We start from the raw sequence: 22,910 nt of genomic DNA, 5'->3' as shown, positions 1-22,910 counted from the left end.
ACAATGCACCCGCCCTCATTCATAGTGTCAAGATGAGTGGACACTTTCTTGTCAAAAGTCATTTGCTGCAGCCCAACATTTGGAGTGTAGATATTCGCAACCAAGCAACTCTGACCTGTACAAGAAATACAGAAACAATCTACGGAGAAACATCAAAGATGCCAAGAGACAGTACTGGGCCAAGTTAGAGTCCCAGGCTAGTCATACAAACACCCACCAATTATGGTAAGGTCTACATGGTAAAACATGCTACAAGGTGACGACATGTAGAATCGCAGGCAACAATGTACCCCTCCCTGATGCGCTAAATGCATTCTATGCATATTTGGAGCAAGAAGTCAGGGAGAGGACATCATGTGCCCCAGAAACCTTGGTTGAACAGTTATCTGAGATCACCATCGCAAATGGCAGATTGCCTTGTTAGAAAGCGACTGACCTGAATGGGGTACCCAGATGAGCACTCAGATCCTGCGCAGACCAGCTGGTGAGATATCTGCAGATATCTTAAACCTCTCTTTACACTGATCTGAGGTTCCTACCTTCTTCAAGAGTACAGGCAGTGTGCCTTAATGACTATTGCCCAGTGGCTCTGACATCCCTCATTATGAAGTGCTTCAAAAGGTTAATTATGGCACTCATCAACTCTGGACTCCCAGATTGCCTGCATCCACTACAGTATGTCTATTGCTGCAACAGGTCCCCAGCAGGTAGATCTCCCTGGAACTGCACTCAACCCTGGAACACCTAGATTACAAGGATACAAAGGGCCCGATTTTAACCGTTTTCGGGCACAAAATGCATTTATATGCATTTAAATTAAATTAATGAAGGGTGCACACAACTTTATCAGTATTTCCTTCTTTAAAAACATAAGAAATAGGAGCAGGAGTAAGCCATCTAGCCCTTTGAGCCTGCCCCGCCATTCAATAAGATCATGGCTGATCTGAAGTGGATCAGTTCCACTTTCCCGCTTTTTCCCCATAATCCTTAATTCCCTTGTCTGTCAAAAACCTATCTGCCCGTGACTTAAATATATTTAGCAAGGTAGCCTCCACCACTTCAATGGGCAGAGAATTCCAGAGATTCACCACCCTTTGAGTGAAGAAGTTCATCCTCAACTCCGTTCTAAACTGCACCCCCCCTTATCTTGAGGCTGTGCCCTCTAGTCCTGCTGTCCTTTCTGAGCGGGAAGAATCTCTCTACCTCTACCCTATCCATCCCTTTCATTGCCTTATACATCTCTATAAGATTCTTCCTCATCCTTCTGAACTCCAACGAGTACAGACCCAGTCTATTTAGTCTCTCTTCATAGTCCAACCCCCTCATCTCCAGTATCAGCCTAGTGAACCTCCTCTGCACTCCCTCCAAGGCCAAAATATCCTTGCGCAAGTCCGGCAACCAAAACTGCACACAGTACTCCAGCTGCGGCCTCACCAGTGCCCTGTACAGTTGCAGCAAGACCTCCCTGCTTTTATATTCTATCCCCCTCGCTATAAAGGCCAACATTCCATTCGCCTTCTTGATCACCTGCTGCACCTGCAGACTGGGTTTTTGCGACTCATGCACAAGGACCCCCAGGTCCCCCTGCGCCGTAGCATGCTGCAGCTTTTCGCCCTTTAAATAGTAATGCCTCCTACTATTACTTCTGCCAAAGTGGATAACCTCACACTTGCTAACATTGTACTCCGTCTGCCAGGTCCTCGCCCACTCGGTCAGCCTATCCAGATCCCTCTGCAGACTTTCCACACCCTCCACGCAATTTGCTTTTCCACTCATCTTTGTGTCATCAGCAAATTTCGTTACCCTACACTCAGCCCCCTCCTCCAGATCATCTATATAAATGGTAAATAGCTGAGGCCCCAGCACCGATCCCTGCGGCACTCCACTAGTCACCAACCACCAATCAGAATAGCACCCATTGATACCAACTCTCTGCCTCCTATGAGACAACCAATCCTCTATCCACACTAACACCTTACCCCCAACTCCACGCACCCTAACCTTCTTAAGCAACCTTTTGTGAGGCACCTTATCAAACGCCTTTTGAAAATCGAGAAACACCACATCCACCAGTTCCCCTCTGTCTCCCGCACTAGTCACATCCTCATAGAAATCCAATAAATTCATCAAACACGACTTCCCCTTAACGAATCCGTGCTGCGTCTGCACTATCAAACCATTCCTTTCCAGGTGCTTCGCTATTTATTCTTTGATGACGGATTCAAGCATTTTTCCAACTACAGACCATAAACTAACCGGCCTATAATTCCCCGCCTTTTGTCTGCTACCTTTTTTAAACAGCGGCGTAACATTAGCCATTTTCCAATCTTCCGGCACTTCCCCGGAATCCAGCGAATTTTGGTAAATAATCACTAAGGCATCCACTATCACCTCTACCATTTCCTTCAGAACCCTGGGATGCATTCCATCCAGTCCTGGGGACTCGTCCACCATTAGTCCCATTAGTCTATCAAACACTACCTCTCTAGTGACAGTAATCCACTGCACTCGCCAATCCAGAATGCACCAAAATGAACATGCTGACTAAAAGTCTGGTTCCAGCTGCTGAAAAAGTGAGTTCAGAACTTCCAACAGTTCTTTGATTCAGAGCGGCGGTTGGGGGAGAAGGTGGGAGGCCCGATCGGTGTCTGGTTGGTGGGGGGTGGAGGGACGGGTGATGGAGGGAGGAGGAGGCACGTAAGCTGTATCTCTGGTTGGGGGGGAGGCACGATCTTTCTCTGGTGGGGCGACAGTGGGGGCAGGGGGGGTTCCACTGCCACTCTGCGAGTGATCGGTGAGGGGGGTTGGGGGCAAGGGGTTGTGATCAGTCTGGGTAGCAGGGGGATGGATGAATGAGACACAGTGTTGTCTGTGTGGGCCATCACCCCCGCTTTTTGCTCCCAGGCTTTCTCCACCATCTGCAGCCTGGGAGCGTCTGACACGGCATGTATTTTCAATTTATTTTCAGACTGTACATGCGCTGTTCAGAGCTCCGATCATTTCAGGCATTCTAAGCCTCGCCCACAGCGCAATTCAGACCCACGATTTTTTTCAGGCTAAGTGCATACGGGGCGCCTGAAAGCAGATTTCCAAGTTGGATTTGAATTGCGCCCAGGTTCAGCACTTAGAATGAAAATGATAAATTAAAATCAGGCCCTTAATGGCAAATTCCTATTTATTGATGACAGTGCAGCCTTCAACACCGTTATCCCAATAAAACCCATCTCCAAATTTTGTGGCTGAGGACTTGGCTCTTCTGTCTGAAACTGGATCCTAGACTTCCTGACCAATAGACTGCTACCAGCAAGGGTAGGTAACGACACCACTTCACGATTATCCTCAACCCCACAAAGGTTTGTTATCGGACAATAAATTTTATGAAATTGGGCACACAATATGGAAGCTGACTAAAATTACACTCAGAGCCTCTCCACTAAAAATCACAAAGTAACAGACACAGATTAGCAGGCAAGAGCATGCTTTTAGAATGCAAATGAGGACTAGCACACAAGGGAAGCTGGACAGGATGGCACCTAAGGAACTAAATTAAAAAACACATCCCCACCCCACCAAATCAGTACTTCTAAACTATTCAAATAACCTATGGAGACACCTGAAGATTAGCATAGCTAAGGAAGCATCCCTGGCCCCTCAAATTTCCTGAGAAAATTCATACACCCATTGTTCAAACCCCAGAGATTCTAGACCATTAATAACCAATCAGACAAAAACGATTAACACACACTTAAAACAATTATCCCAACTCTTGAAAACATCAAGACAGGATGGCTAAAGTTGAATACTGTAAATAAAGTATCAACATTTGAATTGCATACTACACCGAAGTTCAGGTATAGCTGTAGCCCATTGCGGCGGGTCTTTAGAGTGCTTCTGGGACAGTTCGATTGTACGTCTTGACTGCACCTCCGTCGACATAAAAGAAAATAAAGCTGTGCCGTTATTGAACTACACCCTGGGTCCGTAGTGGTCGTTTCGCCCACTCGCGCTAACAGGCTGTATCCTCAGCCCCATACTACACACTTATGGCTGTGTCGCTAAATTCCACTCCAACTCCCATTTTCACTGTAGTCAGTCAGATCTCAAACAATGACACGACGGAGCCAATAAAGAGATAGAGAATCTGGTGAAATGGTGCGATGACAATAATTTTTCCCTCAATTCAATAAAATGAAGGAGATAGTTAACAACTTCAGGAAACATAGAGGAGGACATGCCGCTGTCTACATTGATGTGATTAAATGGAAATGGTCGAGAGCTTCAGATTTCTTGAGTTCAGGTCACCAACAATCTGTCCTGGTCCCTCCGCGCCAATGCTGTAGTTGAGAAAACCTAACGACTACTTTTTCACGAGGCTAAGCAAATTCAGCATGTCTGATACAACTTTCACCAATTTTTACAGATGCATCATAGAAAGCATCCTTTCTGGATGTATTGGCTTGGTATGGCTCCTGTTTTGACCTAGTCCGCAAGAAACTACAAAGCATTGTGATTGTAGCTCAGTCCATTTTGCAAACTAGCCTCCCATCCATTGATTCTGTCTGCACTTCCTACTGTCTTGGAAAACTACCAGCATAATCAAGGACTCCACACATCCCAAACATATTCTTTTCCACCTTCTTCCAGCGGAAAATGATACAAAAGTTTGAGAACACGTACCAACCGACCCAAAAACAGATTCTTCCCTGCTGCCACCATACTTTTGAATGGTCTTAGCATGTATTAAGAGGACCTTTCTCATTACCCCATCTGTAACAGCAAAATTATATTCTGCACCCTCTCCTTTCCTTCTCTCCAGGTACTCCATGAATGGTATGTTTTATCTGCATGGCGCACAACAAAAACACTTCTCACCATAATCCAATACATCAAACCAGATTCAGTATTTCACAGATTCAATATTTGATAAGAAACGATCTATAGAATTATAAACGTTCTGATAGAATTATAAAATCCCCACAGTGCCATTCAGACCATCGAGCCTGCAATAACAACAACTCCACGAAGGCCCTATCCCTGTAACCCAACATATTTACCCTGCTAATCTTCCTGACATTATGGGTCAATTTAGCATGGCTAGTCAACCTAGCCCATACATCTTTGAAGTGTGGGAGGAAACCAGAGCAGCTGGAGGAAAACCATGCAGACATGGGGAGTATATGCAAACTTTACACAGACTATCACCCAAGATCAGAATTGAGCAGCAGTGCTAACCTCTGTGCCACCGTGCCGCCCATGTTGTTCGTCCATCGTCATTGACAAGGATCTTGACACCATTAGTCATGTTGAGGCTGGTTGCGGTGTGTCCGAAGATGACTGATCAGGCCAATTCAGGCACGGAATGTTCTGACACATATTGGACAGACTTGTGTAGTCACTATAGTTGTTGCACTGGTGGCTCTAGACTTGCACAGCTCATGCTTAAGTTGTGCTTCAGCAATACACCTTGCTTCGTAAGCTTGACAGCCTTTGTGGATGAGGCAGCACCAGGTAGGGTGGTTTTGTGCCAGCGTTTCCCAGGTGGTCGTGTCAATATCAAGCGACTTCAGGGGGGCTTTGAGTGTGTCTTTGAAACATTTCTTCTGCCCTCTATGCAAGCGTTTTCCAGCAGAGAATTCCCCAAAAAGGAGCTGCTTGGGTATTCACTCGTCTGACATTTGGATGATATGACCTGCCCACCTGGTCTGCACTCTCATCAGCAGTGTGTGGACTGATGGTAGACTTGCTCTAGAGAGAACTTCAGTGTCTGGTATTTTGTCTTGCCATCGGATGCGTAATATTCTGCGAAGACAAGTCATGTGGAAATGATTGAGCTGTCATGCATGCCTTCGATACACAGTCCACGTTTCACAGGCATACAGGAGGGCAGTGAGTACCATGGCGCTATAGACCTTCAGTTTTGTTGCTGGGCTGATTCCTCAACGTTCCCATACAGTGGAGCGCAGTCTATCAAAAGCAGAACTTGCCTTTGCTATTCTGCAGTTAACTTCTGCATCAATAGTCACTGCTTGGGAGAGGGGGCTACCAAGATAAGTGAACTGGTCCACTGCCTGTAGTTTCTGCCCTTTGATTTTGATTATGGGTTCTGTGTACGATGCATGAGGAGCAGGCTGGTACATGACTTCGGTCTTTTTAATGTTAATGGTGAGTCTAAAGTTTTCACAAGCTGTGGAAAATTTATCCATACTGACTTGCATCTCTGGCTCTGAGCTAGCACAGTAAGAAGTCTGATAACACCAGATTTAAGTCCGACCGATTTATTCGATTTATTCACAAGCTTTCGAGGTTTGCCTCTTCGTCAGGTGAATGAGAGTACTGGCCTCAGACAGAGCATATAACAGCACATATATATGCAGTTATGAGGCCAGTATTCTTTATTCACCTGACGAAGAGGCAAACCTCGAAAGCTTGTGAATTTACTAACAAATAAATCGTTTGGACTTAAACCTGGTGTTGTCAGACTTCTTAATGTGTTTATCTCAGTCCCACGCCGGCATCTCCACATCTGAGCTAGCATATGGGGCGCAGTCATCGGCAAAGAGAAATCTCTCAGAACAGTCTCCTTCACTTTGGTAATAGCATGAAGTCTCCTCAGGTTGAAAAGCTTCCCATCCACTCTGTACTTGAGGCTGATTCCAGCAACACTGTCCTGGAAGTCATCATTCAACATGGCAGTAAGCATCATGCTGAACAACGTGGGTGTGAGCACACAGCCCTGTCTGAGGCCATTGGTGACTGGGAATGCCTCAGAAGATTCTCTGCCATTCAGTACTCTGGCCATCATGCCATCATGGGACTGGCGTACCATTTGAATGAATTTGGGGGGGCAGCCGAACTTTGACATGATCCTCCACAGGCCTTGTTGGCTTACAGTATCGAAGGCTTTCACAAGGTCAACAAAGGTTGTGTAGAGCTCGCAATTCTGCTCCTGACACTTCTCCTGAAGTTGGCACACAGCAAAAATCATGTCAGTCGTCCCACGACCTTTGCGGAAGCCACACTGTGACTCTGAAAGCAAGCCCAGCTATCTTGCGAGGGTTTTTCCTGTGATGGAGAGCAGCAAGATTCCTCGGTGGTTGTCGCATACTTGCTGATTGCGCTTCCTCTTGTAGAGGTGTACGATGGAAACATCTTTATATTCCTGAGGATTGGATCCTTACTTCCAAAAGGACTAGAACAGCTCAGTGAGCTTCTCGATAAGTGCAGGATCAGCAGCTTTATAGATCTCTGCGGGTATGGCATCTGCCCCTAGGGCTTTGCCCCGGATAGCTGGCTGACAGCTTTCGTGACTTCGGCTACTGCCGGTGGGTCATCCATGGCACTGTTGATTTCAACCTGGGGAATCCTGTCTATTGCCTCGTCATTAATAGATGGTGGTCGGTTGAGGACAGCTTCAAAGTGTTCAGCCCATCTCTGCAGGATCTGAGCCTTCTCTGTAATGAGAGTTGTACCATCTGTACTCAGGAGGGGGGAACTCCCGAGAGATTGATGTCCATAGAGAGTGCTGAGGGTTTCATAGAACCGTTTCAAGTCGCTTCTGTCAGCATATCCCTCTATTTCATCTGCCTTGGCGCTCAGCCAGGCATCCTGCATTTTCACAGTTTATTCTGGGCTGTCCTACGAGCACTGGTAAAAGCATTTTTCTTAGCAGCTGAAGATGGGTCGTTCTGACAGGCCCGATGAAGACGATGCTTTTCAACAAGTAGAGCTTTATCTCCTCATCACTCTCATCGAACCAGTCATGCTGCTTGGGGGTGGGGGGCCCGAGCATCTTCAGCGCAGATGTGTGGATAGCATCCCTGAAGCGTTCCCAGTTGTCCTCAACGCTGCCTGCAAGGTGTAGGTCAGCAAGCTTGATTTCTAAGTCTTCAGCCAGTGCTGAAGCTGTGCTGGGGTTCTTTAGCTTGGCCACATTGATTCTTTTCATAACCTTGCTTCCTTGTAGTCACCTCTTGGATCTGATGCGGATCCTCATTTTGGAGACAATGAGCCTGTGATCTGTCCAGCAGTCAGCGCCACACATGGCCTTGGTTACTCTGACATCCTGCCTGTCTTTTCTCCTGACAATGACATAGTCGATAAGATGCCAATGCTTAGAGCAGGAGTGCATCCAGGAGGCCTTGTTCCAGGTAGGCAGATGGAAGGTTGTGTTGGTTTTGAGGAGGTCATGTGCTGCACAGGTCTTCAGTAAGAGAAGGCCATTACAGTTACACTTGCCCACTCCATGCCTCTCAATGACTCCCTGCCAGATTGCAGAGAGTCACACCCTAGTCTTGCGTTGAAATCGCCAAGCATGATCAGCTTGTCGGTACTGCTCACTGCTGATAGTAGGGCGTCTAGTTCTTCGTAGAACTTGTCTTTCATCTCATGCCGCCCATATATCAAACCTGATTGTGCATTTAAGTGGCTTATATGAATGACACCTAGTCCTCCCTACTTTATGCAGTTGAGGGATTTCATCTCCAGAAAAAATTGCTTTAGCATTGTATAAGGAACAAATGAATCATCTGAAAGTCCACTCTTGTCAGATAGAAACCCAGCTCATTTAACTCTTGGGTAAATTAACATGCTTAAAACGAGGAACTTATCCCGAGATTCTCCTCTGAAACATTTCCATAATCTCAATATCATTAATTAAATCATTGTTTAATTGTCTAATTTCAAAGAAATACAGACCTGATTTATGAAATCTGGCCTCATTGCTTGACCTCCTAAACCTTGATATTAGTCTAGTCAAAACACTGATATAAATTGAATGAGACATAACAAATATTATTTTCACTTAACATGCTAAAAATTTATTGGGGGTAAATTAATGAAAGAAAATAATTGAAGCTGTAAGACAAACTGTTGACCTGTTACCCAATTTTTATACTGCAAGAGTTAAAATTACCCCCTTACACTTTGGTACAAAAACCAAGGTGATATCCAATTCATCTGTCATTTGTCTGGTTTTTTAACCAATGAAACTAATTAATGACTATAAATAAATATAAGCCAAAATCTCCACCATATTTTGTTTGGCGACCTATATACATATTTCTTATTTTTTACCTACATAACTTAGTCCTCACCTTTTCAATTTTAGGTGTTATCAATGCCACAAACTCAGAAGGAATTCCTTGGCACACACTCTCAAATGCTTGAAGAACAGACTGATTTTAGAAATACAAAAAAAAAGATTTTGATTAATTTTTGTTGATTCATGGAACATGAGCATCACTAAAGAGACCAGCACTAATTTCCTAAATTTTCCTCGAGAATATGGTGGTGGGCTATATTCTTGAAACGCAGTGTAGATTATTGTTTGTAATAGCAATTTTAAAATACAAAGACTTGTTATGCTAATTCAGAGGAGAGTTAGGAATCAGCAACATTGTTGTTGCTCTGGAGTCACATGCAGAATAAATAGGGACAGGATGCAAGGGAACGTTTAGCGCTGTGTTTGAGCGATTTTATTTTTTCTGCCATAGTAATAACAATATCCCGAATGCACAAAAATGAATTAGTTGGGATTTTATGGCAGTCTAGTAGTTTCCTGGTTACCATTACTAATTCTAGCTTACTTTTAAGAACCTCAGGACGTTCCTGGGAATTAATAGATTCCTATCGGCCTTACAACAAATTTTAAGGCTCACCTGTCTCTTATGTTGGAGCTATTGGGGATCTTCTATTAATGTCTGTATAGGCTGTTTATTGATGTCTCTTTTTTATATCCACAGGTGATTCAGTCCACCTTGTTGGCCAACAAGGAGCATAGATGCGGTGGGTTGTGCAAGGGTTGCTCTTGGATGTTGCTTCGAGAGTTGCCTAGTGCTCCATGTTGTTAGTGTACGCTTAAACTGGACCAATTGACGGGCAACACGACAGCTCAGTGACTATCACGGTTTGCTGTGCAGTTACAGGGACCCGGGTCGGATCTCTGGCTTGGGTCAATGTCTGTGGGAGTTTGCACATTCTCCCTGTGCTTGTGTGGGTTTTCTCCGGGTCCTCCGGTTTCCTCCCACAATCCAAAAACATGCCTTTAGGCTGATTGGTGTTCATAAATTGTCCCTAAATTTGATCTCCCTTAATCTGGTGCACATATAATTCCCTAATTTTGCACCCCTTTATTGTGGAGTCCCACTAGATGTAGACAAAAGTCGTAGGTAGAAGAAGGATTGGAATAAGGCACTCACTGAGTGTTAAAATGGGCGGCGCTGGCTTGTGGGGCCGAAGGGCCTGTTTCCTATGCTGTGCTGTTCTTTGTTTTTTGTTCTTTCTAAATACAATTAATAAATTAAATTTAAAATCCTAGCTGCATAATGGGATTTAAACTCAAATCACCAGATTACTTTTCCAGGCCTGGGTTACAAGTACATTCGCACAATCATTATGCCATCATACCCATGAAATATAAAATAAGCGGCGGTCCCAGTCAAGAACTTTAATTCAAAATTAACTAGGATCTACAAATATTTGGATGGACAGGGATTTATTAGAGAGAGTCAACATGGCTTTGTGTGTGGTAGGTCATATTTAACTAATCTATTAAAATTTTTGAGGAGGCTACCAGGAAAGTGGATGAAGGGAAGGCAGCAGATGTTGTCTACATGGACTTCAGTAAGGCCTTTGACAAGGTCCCACATGGGAGGTTAATTAGGAAGATTCAGATGCTAGGTATACATGGGGAGGTAGTAAATTGGAATAGACATTGGCTCAATGGAAGAAGCGAGAGAGTGGTAGTGGAGGATTACTTCTCTGAGTGGAGGCCTGTGACTACTGGTGTGCCACAGGGATCAGTGCTGGGTCCATTGTTGTTTGTCATCTATATCAATGATCTGGATGATAATGTGGTAAATTGGATCAGCCAATTTGCTGATGATACAAAGATTGGAGGTGTAGTGGACATTGAGGAAGGTTTTCAAAGCTTGCAGAGGGATTTGGACCAGTTAGAAAAATGGACTGAAAAATGACAGATGGAGTTTAATGCAGACAAGTGTGAGGTATTGCACTCTGGAAGGACAAACCAAGGTAGAACATACAAGGTAAATGGTAGGGCACTGAGGAGTGCAGTAGAACAGAGGGATCTGGGAATACAGATACATAATTCCCTAAAAGTGCCATCACAGGTAGACCGGGTCGTAAGGAGTTCTTTCGGTACATTGGCCTTTATAAATCAAAGTATTGAGTATAACAGTTGGAATGTTGTGGTGAGGTTGTATAAGACATTGGTGAGGCTGAATTCAGAGTACTCTGTAAAGTTTTGGTCACCTAATTACAGGAAGAATGTTAATAAAGTTGAAAAGAGTGCAGAGAAAATTAGTAAATTTGCTGATGACACCAAGATTGGTGGAATAGTGGATGAGGTGGACAGCTCTTGTAGGCTGCAAAGAGACATTGATAGGATGCAGACCTGGGCCGAAAACTGGCAGATGGAGTTTAACCCCGATAATTGCGAGGTGAGTCATTTGATAGGACAAACTTGAATGCAGATTACAGGATCTGAGGAATGTGGAGGAACACAGAGATGTTGAAGTTGATATCCACAGATCTCTGAAGGTTGCCATTCAAGTGGATAGAGCCGTGAAGAAGGCGTATTGTGTGTTAGCGTTTATTAACAGGGGGTTTGAGTTCAAGAACCATGGGGTTATGCTGCAACTATACAGGGCCTTGGTGAGACCACATTTGGAATATCGTGTGCAGTTCTGGTCACCTCACTATAAGAAGGATGTGGAAGCATTGGAGAGAGTGCAAAGGAGATTTACCAGAATGCTGCCTGGTTTGGAGGGTAGGTCGTATGAGGAAAGGTTGAGGGAGCTGGGGCTTTTCTCTTTAGAGCAGAAAAGAATGAGAGATGACTTAATAGAAGTTTATAAGATGATGAGGGAGATAGATAGAGGGGATGGGTAGAGACTATTTCCTCGGGTGGATGTAGCTGTTACTAGGGGGCATAACTTTAACGTTCATGGTGGGAGATATAGGAGGAATGTCCGAGGTAGATTCCTTACTCAGAGAGTGGTTGGGGTGTGGATTGCGTTGCCTGCTGTGATAGTGGAGTCGCATACTTTAGGAACTTTCAAGTGGTTATTGGATAGACACATGGAACATACCAGAATGACAAGAACTGGGATAGCTTGATCTTGGGTTCGGACATAGCTCAGCACAACATCAAGGGCCAACGGGCCTGTACTGTGCTGTACTGTTCTATGCTCTATGTTCTATGTTCTACTGAGCATTGGTATTGGAGGAAGTGAATGTTTGTAGCTGTGGTGCCAGTCAAGTGGGCTGCTTTGTCCTGGATAATGTCAAGTTTCATGGGTGTTTTTGGAGCTACACCCATCCAGGCAAGTGGGGAGTATTCCATCACACTCCTGACTTGAGCCTTATAGATGCTGGAGAGGCTTTGGTGAGTCAAGAGGTGAGTTACTTGCTGCAGTATTCCTGGCCTCTGACCTGCTCTTGTTTATGTGGTGAATCCAGTTGAGTTTCTGGTCAATGGTAGCCCCATGGATGTTGACAATGCGGGATTCAGTGATGGTAAAACCATTGAATGTCAAGGGCAGTGATTCGAGTATCTCTTATTGGTGATGATCATTGCTTGCCACTTCATGGCACGAATGTTACTTGCCGCTTGTCAGCCCAAGCCTGAATATTGTCCTGATCTTGTTGCATTTGAACATACTGCTTCAGGATCTGAGGGGTCAAAAATAATGCTGAATACAACATCTCCAATCTTGACTTTATGACAGAGGGAAGGTCAATGATGAAGCATTGAAGATGGTTCAGCCTCAAACACTAACTCTGAGGAACTCCTGCAGAGATGTCCTGGAGCTAAGATGATTGACCCTCCACAACCACGAAAAACTTATCCGAAATGTTGGTGAACACAGGGTTTAATGGGAGGGAGCAACTGCAGGAAATCAGTAATAGTAGTGAAATGGTGAGAGGGAAATTGGTAGAATCATTGTCCTATGTGCCAAATACGACTAACCAGCGGAGCATTTGTCCCCTGATGCCCATTGACTGCAGTTGCACTAAGGCTCCTTGAAGTCACACTCGTTTGAATGTGGCCATGATGTCAACGATTTGATTTTATTTGATGTATTATTGTCACATGTACTAACAAAGTGAAAAGTATTGTTTCTTGCACACTATACAGAAAAAACATACCGTTCATAGAGAAGGAAACAAAAGAGTGCAGAATGTAGTGTCACAGTCATAACTAGGGTGTAGAAAAAAATCAACTTAATGCAAGATAAGTTGATTCAAAAGTCTGACAGCAACAGGGAAGAAACTGTTCTTGAGTAGGTTGGTATGTGACCTCAGACTTTTGAATCTTTTTCCCAAAGGAAGGAAGTGAAAGAGAGAATGTCCGGGGTGTGTGGGATCATTAATTGTGCTGGCTGCTTTGCCGAGGCAGTGGGAAGTGCAGACAGAGTGAATGGATGGAAAGCTGGTTTCAGCGATGAATTGGGCTATGTTCACAACCTTTTGTCGCTCCTTGCTGTCTTGGGCACAGCAGGAGCCATACTAAGCTGTGATACAACCAAGAAGAATGCTTTCCATGGTGCATCTGTAAAAGTTGGTGAGAGTCGTAGCTGATATGCCAAATTTCCTTAGTCTTCAGAGAAAGTAGAGGCGTTGGTGGGCAGCCTTGAGGAGGAGTTCATAGAATGTATCTGCGGTAGTTCCTTGAACAGTATATAATGGAACCTATGAGAGAGCAAGCTATTCTAGATCTGGTACTGTATAATGAGACAGGAATAATTAATGTTCCTGAAGTTAGGAATCCTTTCCAAAAAAATGATCACAGTATAGAACATAGAACATAGAACATTACAGCGCAGAACAGGCCCTTCGGCCCACGATGTTGCGCCGACCAGTTACAAAAACAATGACCCACTAGCCTATACCAATCCCTTTTCGTCCATAAACCTATCCACAGATCTCTTAAACGCCCCCAAACTAGGCGCATTTACAACTGCAGCAGGCAGGGCATTCCAATCCCTCACCACCCGCTGGGTAAAGAACTTACCCCTGACATCCGTCCTGTAGCTACCCCCCCTTAATTTAAAGCCATGCCCCCTCGTGCTAGCTTTCTCCATCCGAGGAAAAAGGCTATCACTATCCACCCTATCTAAACCTCTAATCATCTTATATGTTTCAATAAGATCCCCTCTTAGCCGCCTTCTTTCCAACGAAAACAACCCTAAATCCCTCAGTCTCTCCTCATAGGACCTCCCCACCATACCAGGCAACATCCTAGTAAACCTCCTCTGCACCCTCTCCAAAGCCTCCACATCCTTCTTGTAATGTGGGGACCAAAACTGCACACAGTACTCCAAGTGCGGCCGCACCAGAGTAGTGTACAGTTGCAACATGACGCTGCGACTCCTAAATTCAATCCCCCTACCAATAAACGCCAAGACACCGTACGCCTTCTTAACAACCTTATCTACTTGATTCCCAACTTTCAGGGATCTATGTACACATACACCTAGATCCCTCTGTTCATCCACACTATTCAAAGTCCTCCCGTTAGCCCTATACTCGACACATCTGTTATTCCTACCAAAGTGAATTACCTCACACTTCTCCGCATTAAATTCCATCCGCCACCTCTCGGCCCAGCTCTGCAACCTATCTAAGTCTCCCTGCAGACTATGACACCCTTCCTCACTATCTACCACACCTCCGACATTGGTGTCATCAGCAAATTTACTAATCCACCCAACTATACCCTCATCCAGATCATTAATAAAGATTACAAACAACAGTGGCCCCAAAACAGATCCCTGAGGCACACCACTCGTAACTGAACTCCATGATGAATATTTACCATCAACCACCACCCTCTGTCTCCTATCTGATAGCCAATTCCTGATCCAACTTCTTAGATTACCCACAATCCCATACATCTGCATTTTCTGCAGAAGCCTACCATGGTGAACCTTATCAAACGCCTTACTAAAATCCATATATACCACGTCAACTGCCTTGCCCCCATCCACCTCTTTGGTCACCTTCTCAAAAAACTCAATAAGGTTAGTAAGGCACGACCTACCCGCTACAAAACCATGCTGACTATTTCTAATCAATTCATTACACTCCAAATAACTATAAATCCTATCCCTAATAATTTTTTCTAAAACCTTGCCCACAACAGAAGTAAGACTCACCGGTCTATAATTCCCGGCAAAGTCTCTGTTCCCCTTCTTAAACAATGGGACAACATTCGCTATCCTCCAATCCTCCGGGACTACACCAGAGACCAATGACGACCTGAAGATCAGAGCCAGAGGCTCTGCAATCACCTCTCTAGCCTCCCAGAGAATCCTAGGGTAGATCCCATCCGGACCAGGGGACTTATCTATTTTCAGCCCCTCAAGAATATCCAGCACATCCCCCTTATCAACCGTAATACTGTCTATTTTACACCCCTGCAACCCAGTGTCCTCCTCAGCTATATTCATGTCCCCCTGCGTGAACACCAAAGAGAAATATTGGTTCAATGCTTCTCCAACCTCCTCCGGTTCCACACACAACTTCCCTCTGCTGTCTGTAACTGGCCCTAATCTTGCCCTGACCAACCTTCTGTTCCTGACATACCTATAGAATGCCTTAGGATTCTCCTTAATCCTATCAGCCAAGATCTTCTCATGTCCTCTTTTAGCCCTTCTTAACTCCCTCTTCAACTCCCTCCTAGCCAATCTAAAGCTTTCTAGTGCACTACCTGAGCCCTCAAATCTCATCCGAACATAAGCCTCCTTTTTCTTTTTAACCATCGACTCAACTCTTTTAGTGCACCACGGTTCCCTAGATCTACCAATTCCTCCATGCCTGACAGGGACATACCTATCAAGGACTCGCAGTAGCTGCTCCTTGAAAAAACTCCACATTTCGGACGTTCCCAGTCCCTGTAATCTCCTAGTCCAATCTATGCTTCCTAATTCACTCCTAATAGCCTCATAATTACCCTTACCCCAGCTAAAACTACTGACCCGAGGTTCATGCCTATCCCTTCCCATCACGAAGGTGAACGTAACCGAATTGTGGTCACTATCACCAAAATGCACACCAACTTCCAAGTCTAGCACTTGGTCTGGCTCATTTCCCAGCGCCAAATCCAATATAGCCTCACCTCTAGTTGGCCTATCTACATACTGAGTCAAAAAACCTTCCTGCATGCTTTGTACAAACACTGACCCCTCTAACGATCTAGAACTATAGCAATTCCAATCAATATTCGTAAAGTTAAAGTCCCCCATAACAATTACCCTATTACTTTCACTCCTTTGACTCCGCAATCCTGGTTAGGAGTGGTTGAATTTAAAATGCAGATGGAGCGTAAGAAGGTCAAAGCCAATACCAGTGTCTTGTGCTTAAACAAAGGAGATTACAAAGGGATGAAGGAGGCGTTGGCTAAAATAGACTGAGAGCAAATTCTTTATGGTGGGATAATTGAGGAACAGTGGAGTACTTTCAAAATGATTTTTCACAGTGCTCAGCAAAAGTATACAGCAGTGATAAGGAAGGACAGTAGAAAAAGGGATAATCAGCCATGGATATCTAAGGAAATAAAAGAGGATATCAAATTGTACGTAATTGCATACAAAGTGGCAAAGATTAGTGGGAACCTATAGGATTGGGAAAACTTTAAAGGTCAGCAGAAAGCCACAAAAAAGCTATAAAGAAAAGTAAGATGGATTATGAGAGTAAACTAGCTCAGAATATAAAAACAGATAGCAAAAGTTTCTACAAATATACAAAACAAGAAATAGTGTCTAAAGTTAATATTGGACCTTTACAGGATGAGAAGGGGGATGTAATAACTGGAAATGAGAAAATAGCTGAGGCATTGAACAGGTATTTTGTGTTGGTTTTCACAGTAGAAGACACAAATAACATGCTCAAAATTGATGACAGGAAGGCTATGGCAGGTGAAGACCTAGAAACTATCATTATCACGAAAGAGGTAGTGTTGGGCAAGTTAATGGGGCTAAAAGTAGACAAGTTTCCTGATCCTGATGGAATCCATTCCAGGATACTAAAAGAGATGGCAAGAGAAATAGCAAATGCACTTGTGGTCATTTACCAAATTTGCTGTTTTTCAATCTGCAGGGACTACCCCAGAGTCCGGGGATAGGACTCTGGGGTACTTCCCGTAGATTGAAAAACAGCAAACGGGAAGCCACTCTTTAAAAAAGGAGGTAGACAAAAAGCAGGTAACTGTAGGCCGGTTAGCTTAACATCTGTAATAGGGAAAATGCTTGAATTTATCATCAAGGAAGAAATAGCAAGACATCCAAATATAAATTGTCCCATTGGTAAGACACAGCATGGGTTCATGAAGGGAAGGTCACGTTTGCTAATTTGGTGGAATTCTTTAAGAACATTATATGTGCATTGGACAATGAGGAATCTTTGGATTTGGTTGTATCTAGATTTCTAGAGGGCATTTGACAAGGTGTCGAACCAAACACTGCTACATAAAACGAAGGTGCACGGTGTTGAGGGTAATGTATTAGCATAGCTAGAGGATTGGTTAATTAACAGAAAGCAAAGAGTGAGAGTAAATGGGTGTTTTTCTGGTTGGCGATCAGTGACTAGTGATGTGCCACAGGGATCAGTATTGGCACTGCAATTGCTAACGATTTACATAGATGATTTGGAACTGGGGACAAAGTGTATGTGTCAAAATTCGCAGATGACACAAAGATGATGGCAGAGCAAATTGTGTAGAGGATTCTGAAAGTCTGCAAAGGGGGATAAATAGTTGAAATGAGTGAACAAAGGTCTGGCAGATGGAGTACAATGTTGGTAAACGTGAGGTCATCCATTTTGATAGGAATAACAGCAAAATAGATTATTATTTAAATGGTAAAAAATTGCAGCATGCTGCTGTGCAGAGGGACCTGGGTGTCCTTGTGCAAGAATCACAAGGAATTGGTTTGCAGGTCCAACTCGTAATTAAGAAGGCAAATGGAATTTTGTCCTTCATTGTTAGAGGGATGGAGTTTAAAAACAGCGAGGTTATGTTGCAGCTGTATAAGAACATAAGAACATAAGAAATAGGAGCAGAAGTAGGCCATCTGACCCTTCGAGCCTGCCCCGCCATTCAATAAGATCATGGCTGATCTGTCGTGGCTCAGTTCCACTTTCCCGCCCTCTCCCCATAACCCTTAATCCCCTCTCTTATCAAAAACCCATCAACCCGCGTCTTAAAAATATTTAGCGAGGCAGCCTCCACCACTTCAACGGGCAGAGAATTCCAGAGATTCACCACCCTTTGAGTGAAGAAGTTCCTCCTCAACTCCGTTCTAAACCACCCCCCTTTTATCTTGAGGCTGTGCCCCCTAGTCCTACTGTCTTTTTTGAGCGGGAAGAGTCTTTCCACCTCTATCCTATCCATCCCATTCATCATCTTATACGTCTCAATGAGATCTCCCCTCATTCTTCTAAACTCTAACGAGTACAAGCCCAGTTTATTCAGCCTCTCCTCATAGCTCAACCCCCTCAACTCCGGTATCAGCCTAGTAAACCTCCTCTGCACTCCCTCCAAGGCCAAAATATCTTTGCGCAGGTGCGGCACCCAAAACTGCACACAGTACTCCAGCTAAGTGCTGGTGAGGCCACACCTGGAGTACTGCATACAGATTTGGTCTCCTCACTTGAGAAAGGATTTACTGGCACTGGAGGGGTGCAGAGGAAATTCATTAGGTTGATTCTGGAGTTGAAATAGTTGGCTTATGAGGAGACACTGAGTAGACTGGAGCTATACTCATTGGAATTCAGAAGAATGAGGGGAGATCTTATAGATGTTTTATAGAAACATATAAGATTATGATGGGAATAGATAAGATAGAAATAGAGAAGTTGTTTCCATTGCCAGGTGAAACTAGAATTAGGGGGATGGCCTCAAACTAAGGGGAAGCAGATTTAAGACTGAGTTGAGGAGGACCTTCTTCACACAAAGGGTTGTGATTCTGTGGAATTCCCTGCCCAGTGAAGCATTTGAGGCTATCTCATTGAATGTTTTTAAGGCAAGGACAGATATATTTTTGAATAGTGAAGGAATTAAGGGTTATAGTGAGTGGGTGGGTAAGTGGAGCTGAGTCCATGAAAAGATCAGCCATGATCTTATTGAATGATGGAGCAGGCTCAAGGGGCCAGATGGCCTGCTCCTGCTTTTAGTTCTTATGTTCTTATTCTTGCACACTACACCGGGCTGGCCCTAAGGCAGTGTAGTGTACAGTGTTCTCGTACACTACACTGGGCTGGTCTCAAGGCGTCCCGATTCTCACACACTACACTGGGTTAGCCCCAATGCCCCCCGTTCTCACGTACTACATTGGGCTGGTCCCAATCCCCCCTGTTCTCACACACTACATTGGGCTGGCCCCAAGCCACCCCGAGGCCCCCATCTCCATTATCGCATACTACACTGGGCTGGTTCCAGGGCCCCCTGTTCTCGCACACTATTTGGGCTGGCACCAGGGCCCCCCATTCTCGCACACTACACTGGGTTGGCCCCAAGACTCCCCATTCTCATGCCCTACACTGAACTGGCCCCAAAGGATCCCCCTTCTCACACACTACAATGGGCTGGCCCCAATGCTCCCTTTCTCGTGCACTACATTGGGCTGCCCTCAAGGGCCTAGCATTCTCACACATTATACTGGGTTGGCCTCAAGAGCCCCTGGTTCTTGCACACTACATTGGGCTGGCCTCAAGGGCCCCCTGTTTCCTCGCACACTGTGCTGTGCTGCCAGCCACACCCTCCTCTCAAACATCCCCCTTGCAGAGTGAGGCCCATCAGCATTGCAAATCTCTCCCTGGACATGGTCCCTTGCAGAGTGAGACCAATAGCATTACACCTTTCCCCCCTCGAAATACTCCCTTGTTTAATTAATCCAATCATCCTTGCAGATGCCTCGCTTCTATTGACACCAAACAGCCTGTCCATTACTCTCTCTAACCTTAATGGGTGTATGAGTGGCCCAAGCTGACTGCACCTTAACAATGATGTGGGTATGCCGGCGTTGGACTGGCGTAAACACAGTAAAAAGTCTGACAACACCAGGTTTTAGTCCAACCTATTTATTTGATAATATACTCACAAGCTTTCGGGGTTAGCCCCTTCGTCAGGTGAATGGAGAGTTCTGGCCTCAGACAGAGCATATAAAGCACAGACAGTTTAGAGATTACTGATTAGAATGCGAATCCTTACACCTAACCTGCTGTTCAAGACCTGAAGTGGCTGATAATTTGAGTGGAAGGAGCACTGATCACAGGTTAAAGAGATGTGTATTGTCTCCAGACAGTACAGTAAGTGAGGTTTTGCAAACCCAGGCAAGTCACGGGGGTTACAGATAGTGCGACATGAACCCAAGATCCCTGTTGAGACCGTCCTCATGTGTGCGGAACTTGGCTATCAGTCTCTGTTCAGCGACTCTGCGCTGTCGTGTGTCGTGAAGGCCGCCTTGGAGAACGCTTACCCGAAGGTCAGAGGCTGAATGCCCGTGACCACTGAAGTGTTCGCCAACAGGAAGGGAACAGTCTTGCCTGGTGACTGTCGAGCGATGTTCATTCATCCGTTGTCGTAGCGTCTGCATGGTCTCCCCAATGTACCATGCTTCGGGACATTCTTTCTTGCAACGTATCAGGTAGACAATGTTGGCCGAGTTGCAAGAGTATTTACCATGTACCTGGTGGATGGTATTCTCACGTGTGATGATGGTACCCATGTTGATGATCCGGCATGTCTTGCAGAGGTTGCTGTGGCAGGGTTGTGTGGTATTGTGGTCACTGTTCTCCTGAAGGCTGGGTAGTTTGCTGCGAACAATGGTCTGTTTGAGGTTGTGTGGTTGTCTGAAGGCAAGAAGTGGGGGTGTGGGGATAGCCCTGGCGAGATGTTTGTCTTCATCAATGATATGTTGAAGACTCCGGAGAAGATGTCGAAGCTTCTCCGCTCTGGGGAAGTACTGGACGACGAAGGGTACTCTGTCCACTGTGTCCCGTGTTTGCCTTCTGAGGAGATCGGTGCGGTTTTTCGCTGTGGCGCATCGGAACTGTCGATCTATGAGTCGAGCACCATATCCTGTTCTTATGAGGGCATCTTTCAGGGTCTGGAGGTGTCTGTCACGATCCTCCTCATCTGAGCAAATCCTGTGTATACGGAGGGCTTGTCCATAGGGAATGGCTTCTCTAACATGTTTAGGGTGGAAACTGGAGAAGTGGAGCATTGTGAGATTGTCTGTGGGCTTGCGGTACAGTGAGGTGCTGAGGTGACCGTCGTTAATGGAGATGCGTGTGTCCAAGAATGCAACTGATTCTGGGGAATAGTCCATGGTGAGTCTGATGGTGGGGTGGAATTTGTTGATATCATCATATAGTTGTTTCAGTGATTGTTCACCATGAGGCCAAAGGAAGAAAATGTCATCGATGTATCTAGTATACAGCATCGGTTGAAGATTCTGTGCAGTGAAGAAGTCTTGTTCGAACCTGTGCATGAAGATGTTGGCATATTGAGGTGCAAATTTGGTCCCCATGGCTGTTCCATGTGTCTGGATGAAAAACTGGTTGTTGAAGGTGAAGACATTGTGGTCCAGGATAAAGCGGATGAGTTGTAAAATTGCATCTGGAAACTGGCAGTTGTCAGCATTGAGTACTGAGGCAGTCGCAGCAATGCCATCGTTGTGGGGGATGTTGGTGTAGAGCGCTGAGACATCCATTGTGACGAGGAGTGTCCCTGGTTCAACTGCTCTGTGTGCGCTGAGTTTCAGTAGGAAGTCCGTAGTGTTGCGACAAAAGCTGGGGGTTCTTTGTACAATGGGTTTCAGGATGCCCTCGACGTAGCCGGAGAGGTTCTCACACAGAGTCCCATTGCCTGATACGATTGGACGGCCAGGTGTGTTTGCCTTGTGTATCTTTGGGAGGCAGTAGAGATCTCCAATGCGGGGAGTACGTGGAATGAGAGCACGGAGGGTGCTCTGAAGGTCCGGATCAAAGGTCTTGATCAGATTGTTGAGTTGACGAGTGTGTTCTTTGGTCGGATCTGTGGGTAACTGTAGTGTTCCTCGTTGTTTAGTTGTCGGTACACTTCTTTACAGTAATCCGTTCTGTTCAGTATGACGATGGCCCCTCCTTTGTCTGCTGGTTTGATGACAATGTTGCGGTTTGTCTTGAGAGCGTGGATGTCGTTGCGTTGTGCTTGGGTGATGTTCGGGGCTGTCTTGTGAGTGCGGCTGATGAATCTGGTGTTAACGCACCTCCTGATGGTTTGGGCATACAAGTCCAGTCGAGGGCAGCGGCCTTCCGGAGGAGTCCAATTGGATTCCTTCCTCTTAGGCTGTTGCACTGCGGATCTCTCTGTCGGCTGTTCTGGTTCATCGACTGCCTCATTGTGTTCGTTGCTAGCCTCTTGGGGTTTGTGGAAAAACTCCCGCAGCCTCATTCGCCTGATGAATTCCTCTGTGTCCGCTGCAAGACTGAAGGGATCCATTTTGGTGGTGGGGCAGAAATTGAGCCCTCGGCTGAGAACTTCGATTTCATCTGGTTGAAGTGTGTAGTCCGACAAGTTGACAATAGACCTCCCTGCGGCAGTGCTGTTTTCTACTGTGGTGCCGGGGGAGGCTTGGTTGTTGCTGGCGGCGATGCCGAGTTTCTCAAGTTTCCTATTCTTGGTGTGCATGTAGGTGGTGTAGTTTCTTTGTCTCATCTGCTTGGCAGAGTTTCGCAGTTGGTCTGCATCCTGAGCCCAGGTTGAGAAAATGTATTCCATTTTAGTTTCCAGGGTGAGGCGTTTGCTGTAAAGCTGGTGTATGAGGTGGTTGAGAAGTGTGAGAGAGGTGCAACGGCAAAGTCTCTCAGCGTAGTCTGTGTTATAGGTTGCCCTGAGTGGGTTCGTG

At 45.3% G+C, this 22,910-nt stretch overlaps 1 protein-coding gene across 1 annotated transcript in view; it reads right to left on the bottom strand.

The window, feature by feature from the left end:
• Positions 1-22,910, bottom strand: part of LOC145345623 (dynein axonemal heavy chain 8-like) — a 1,557,438-nt gene that overhangs the window by 1,177,630 nt on the left and 356,898 nt on the right. The window contains exon 22 of the mRNA XM_080193457.1: positions 9,093-9,173. Coding sequence (XP_080049583.1) covers positions 9,093-9,173 — 81 coding nt within the window. The remainder of the gene's footprint in view (positions 1-9,092; positions 9,174-22,910) is intronic.

The sequence above is a fragment of the Carcharhinus amblyrhynchos genome, chromosome 7 (genome assembly GCF_965287045.1).
Source record: "Carcharhinus amblyrhynchos chromosome 7, sCarAmb.v2.hapA, whole genome shotgun sequence".
Lineage (NCBI taxonomy): Eukaryota > Metazoa > Chordata > Chondrichthyes > Carcharhiniformes > Carcharhinidae > Carcharhinus > Carcharhinus amblyrhynchos.
This window is presented reverse-complemented; position numbering and strand designations above follow the sequence as displayed.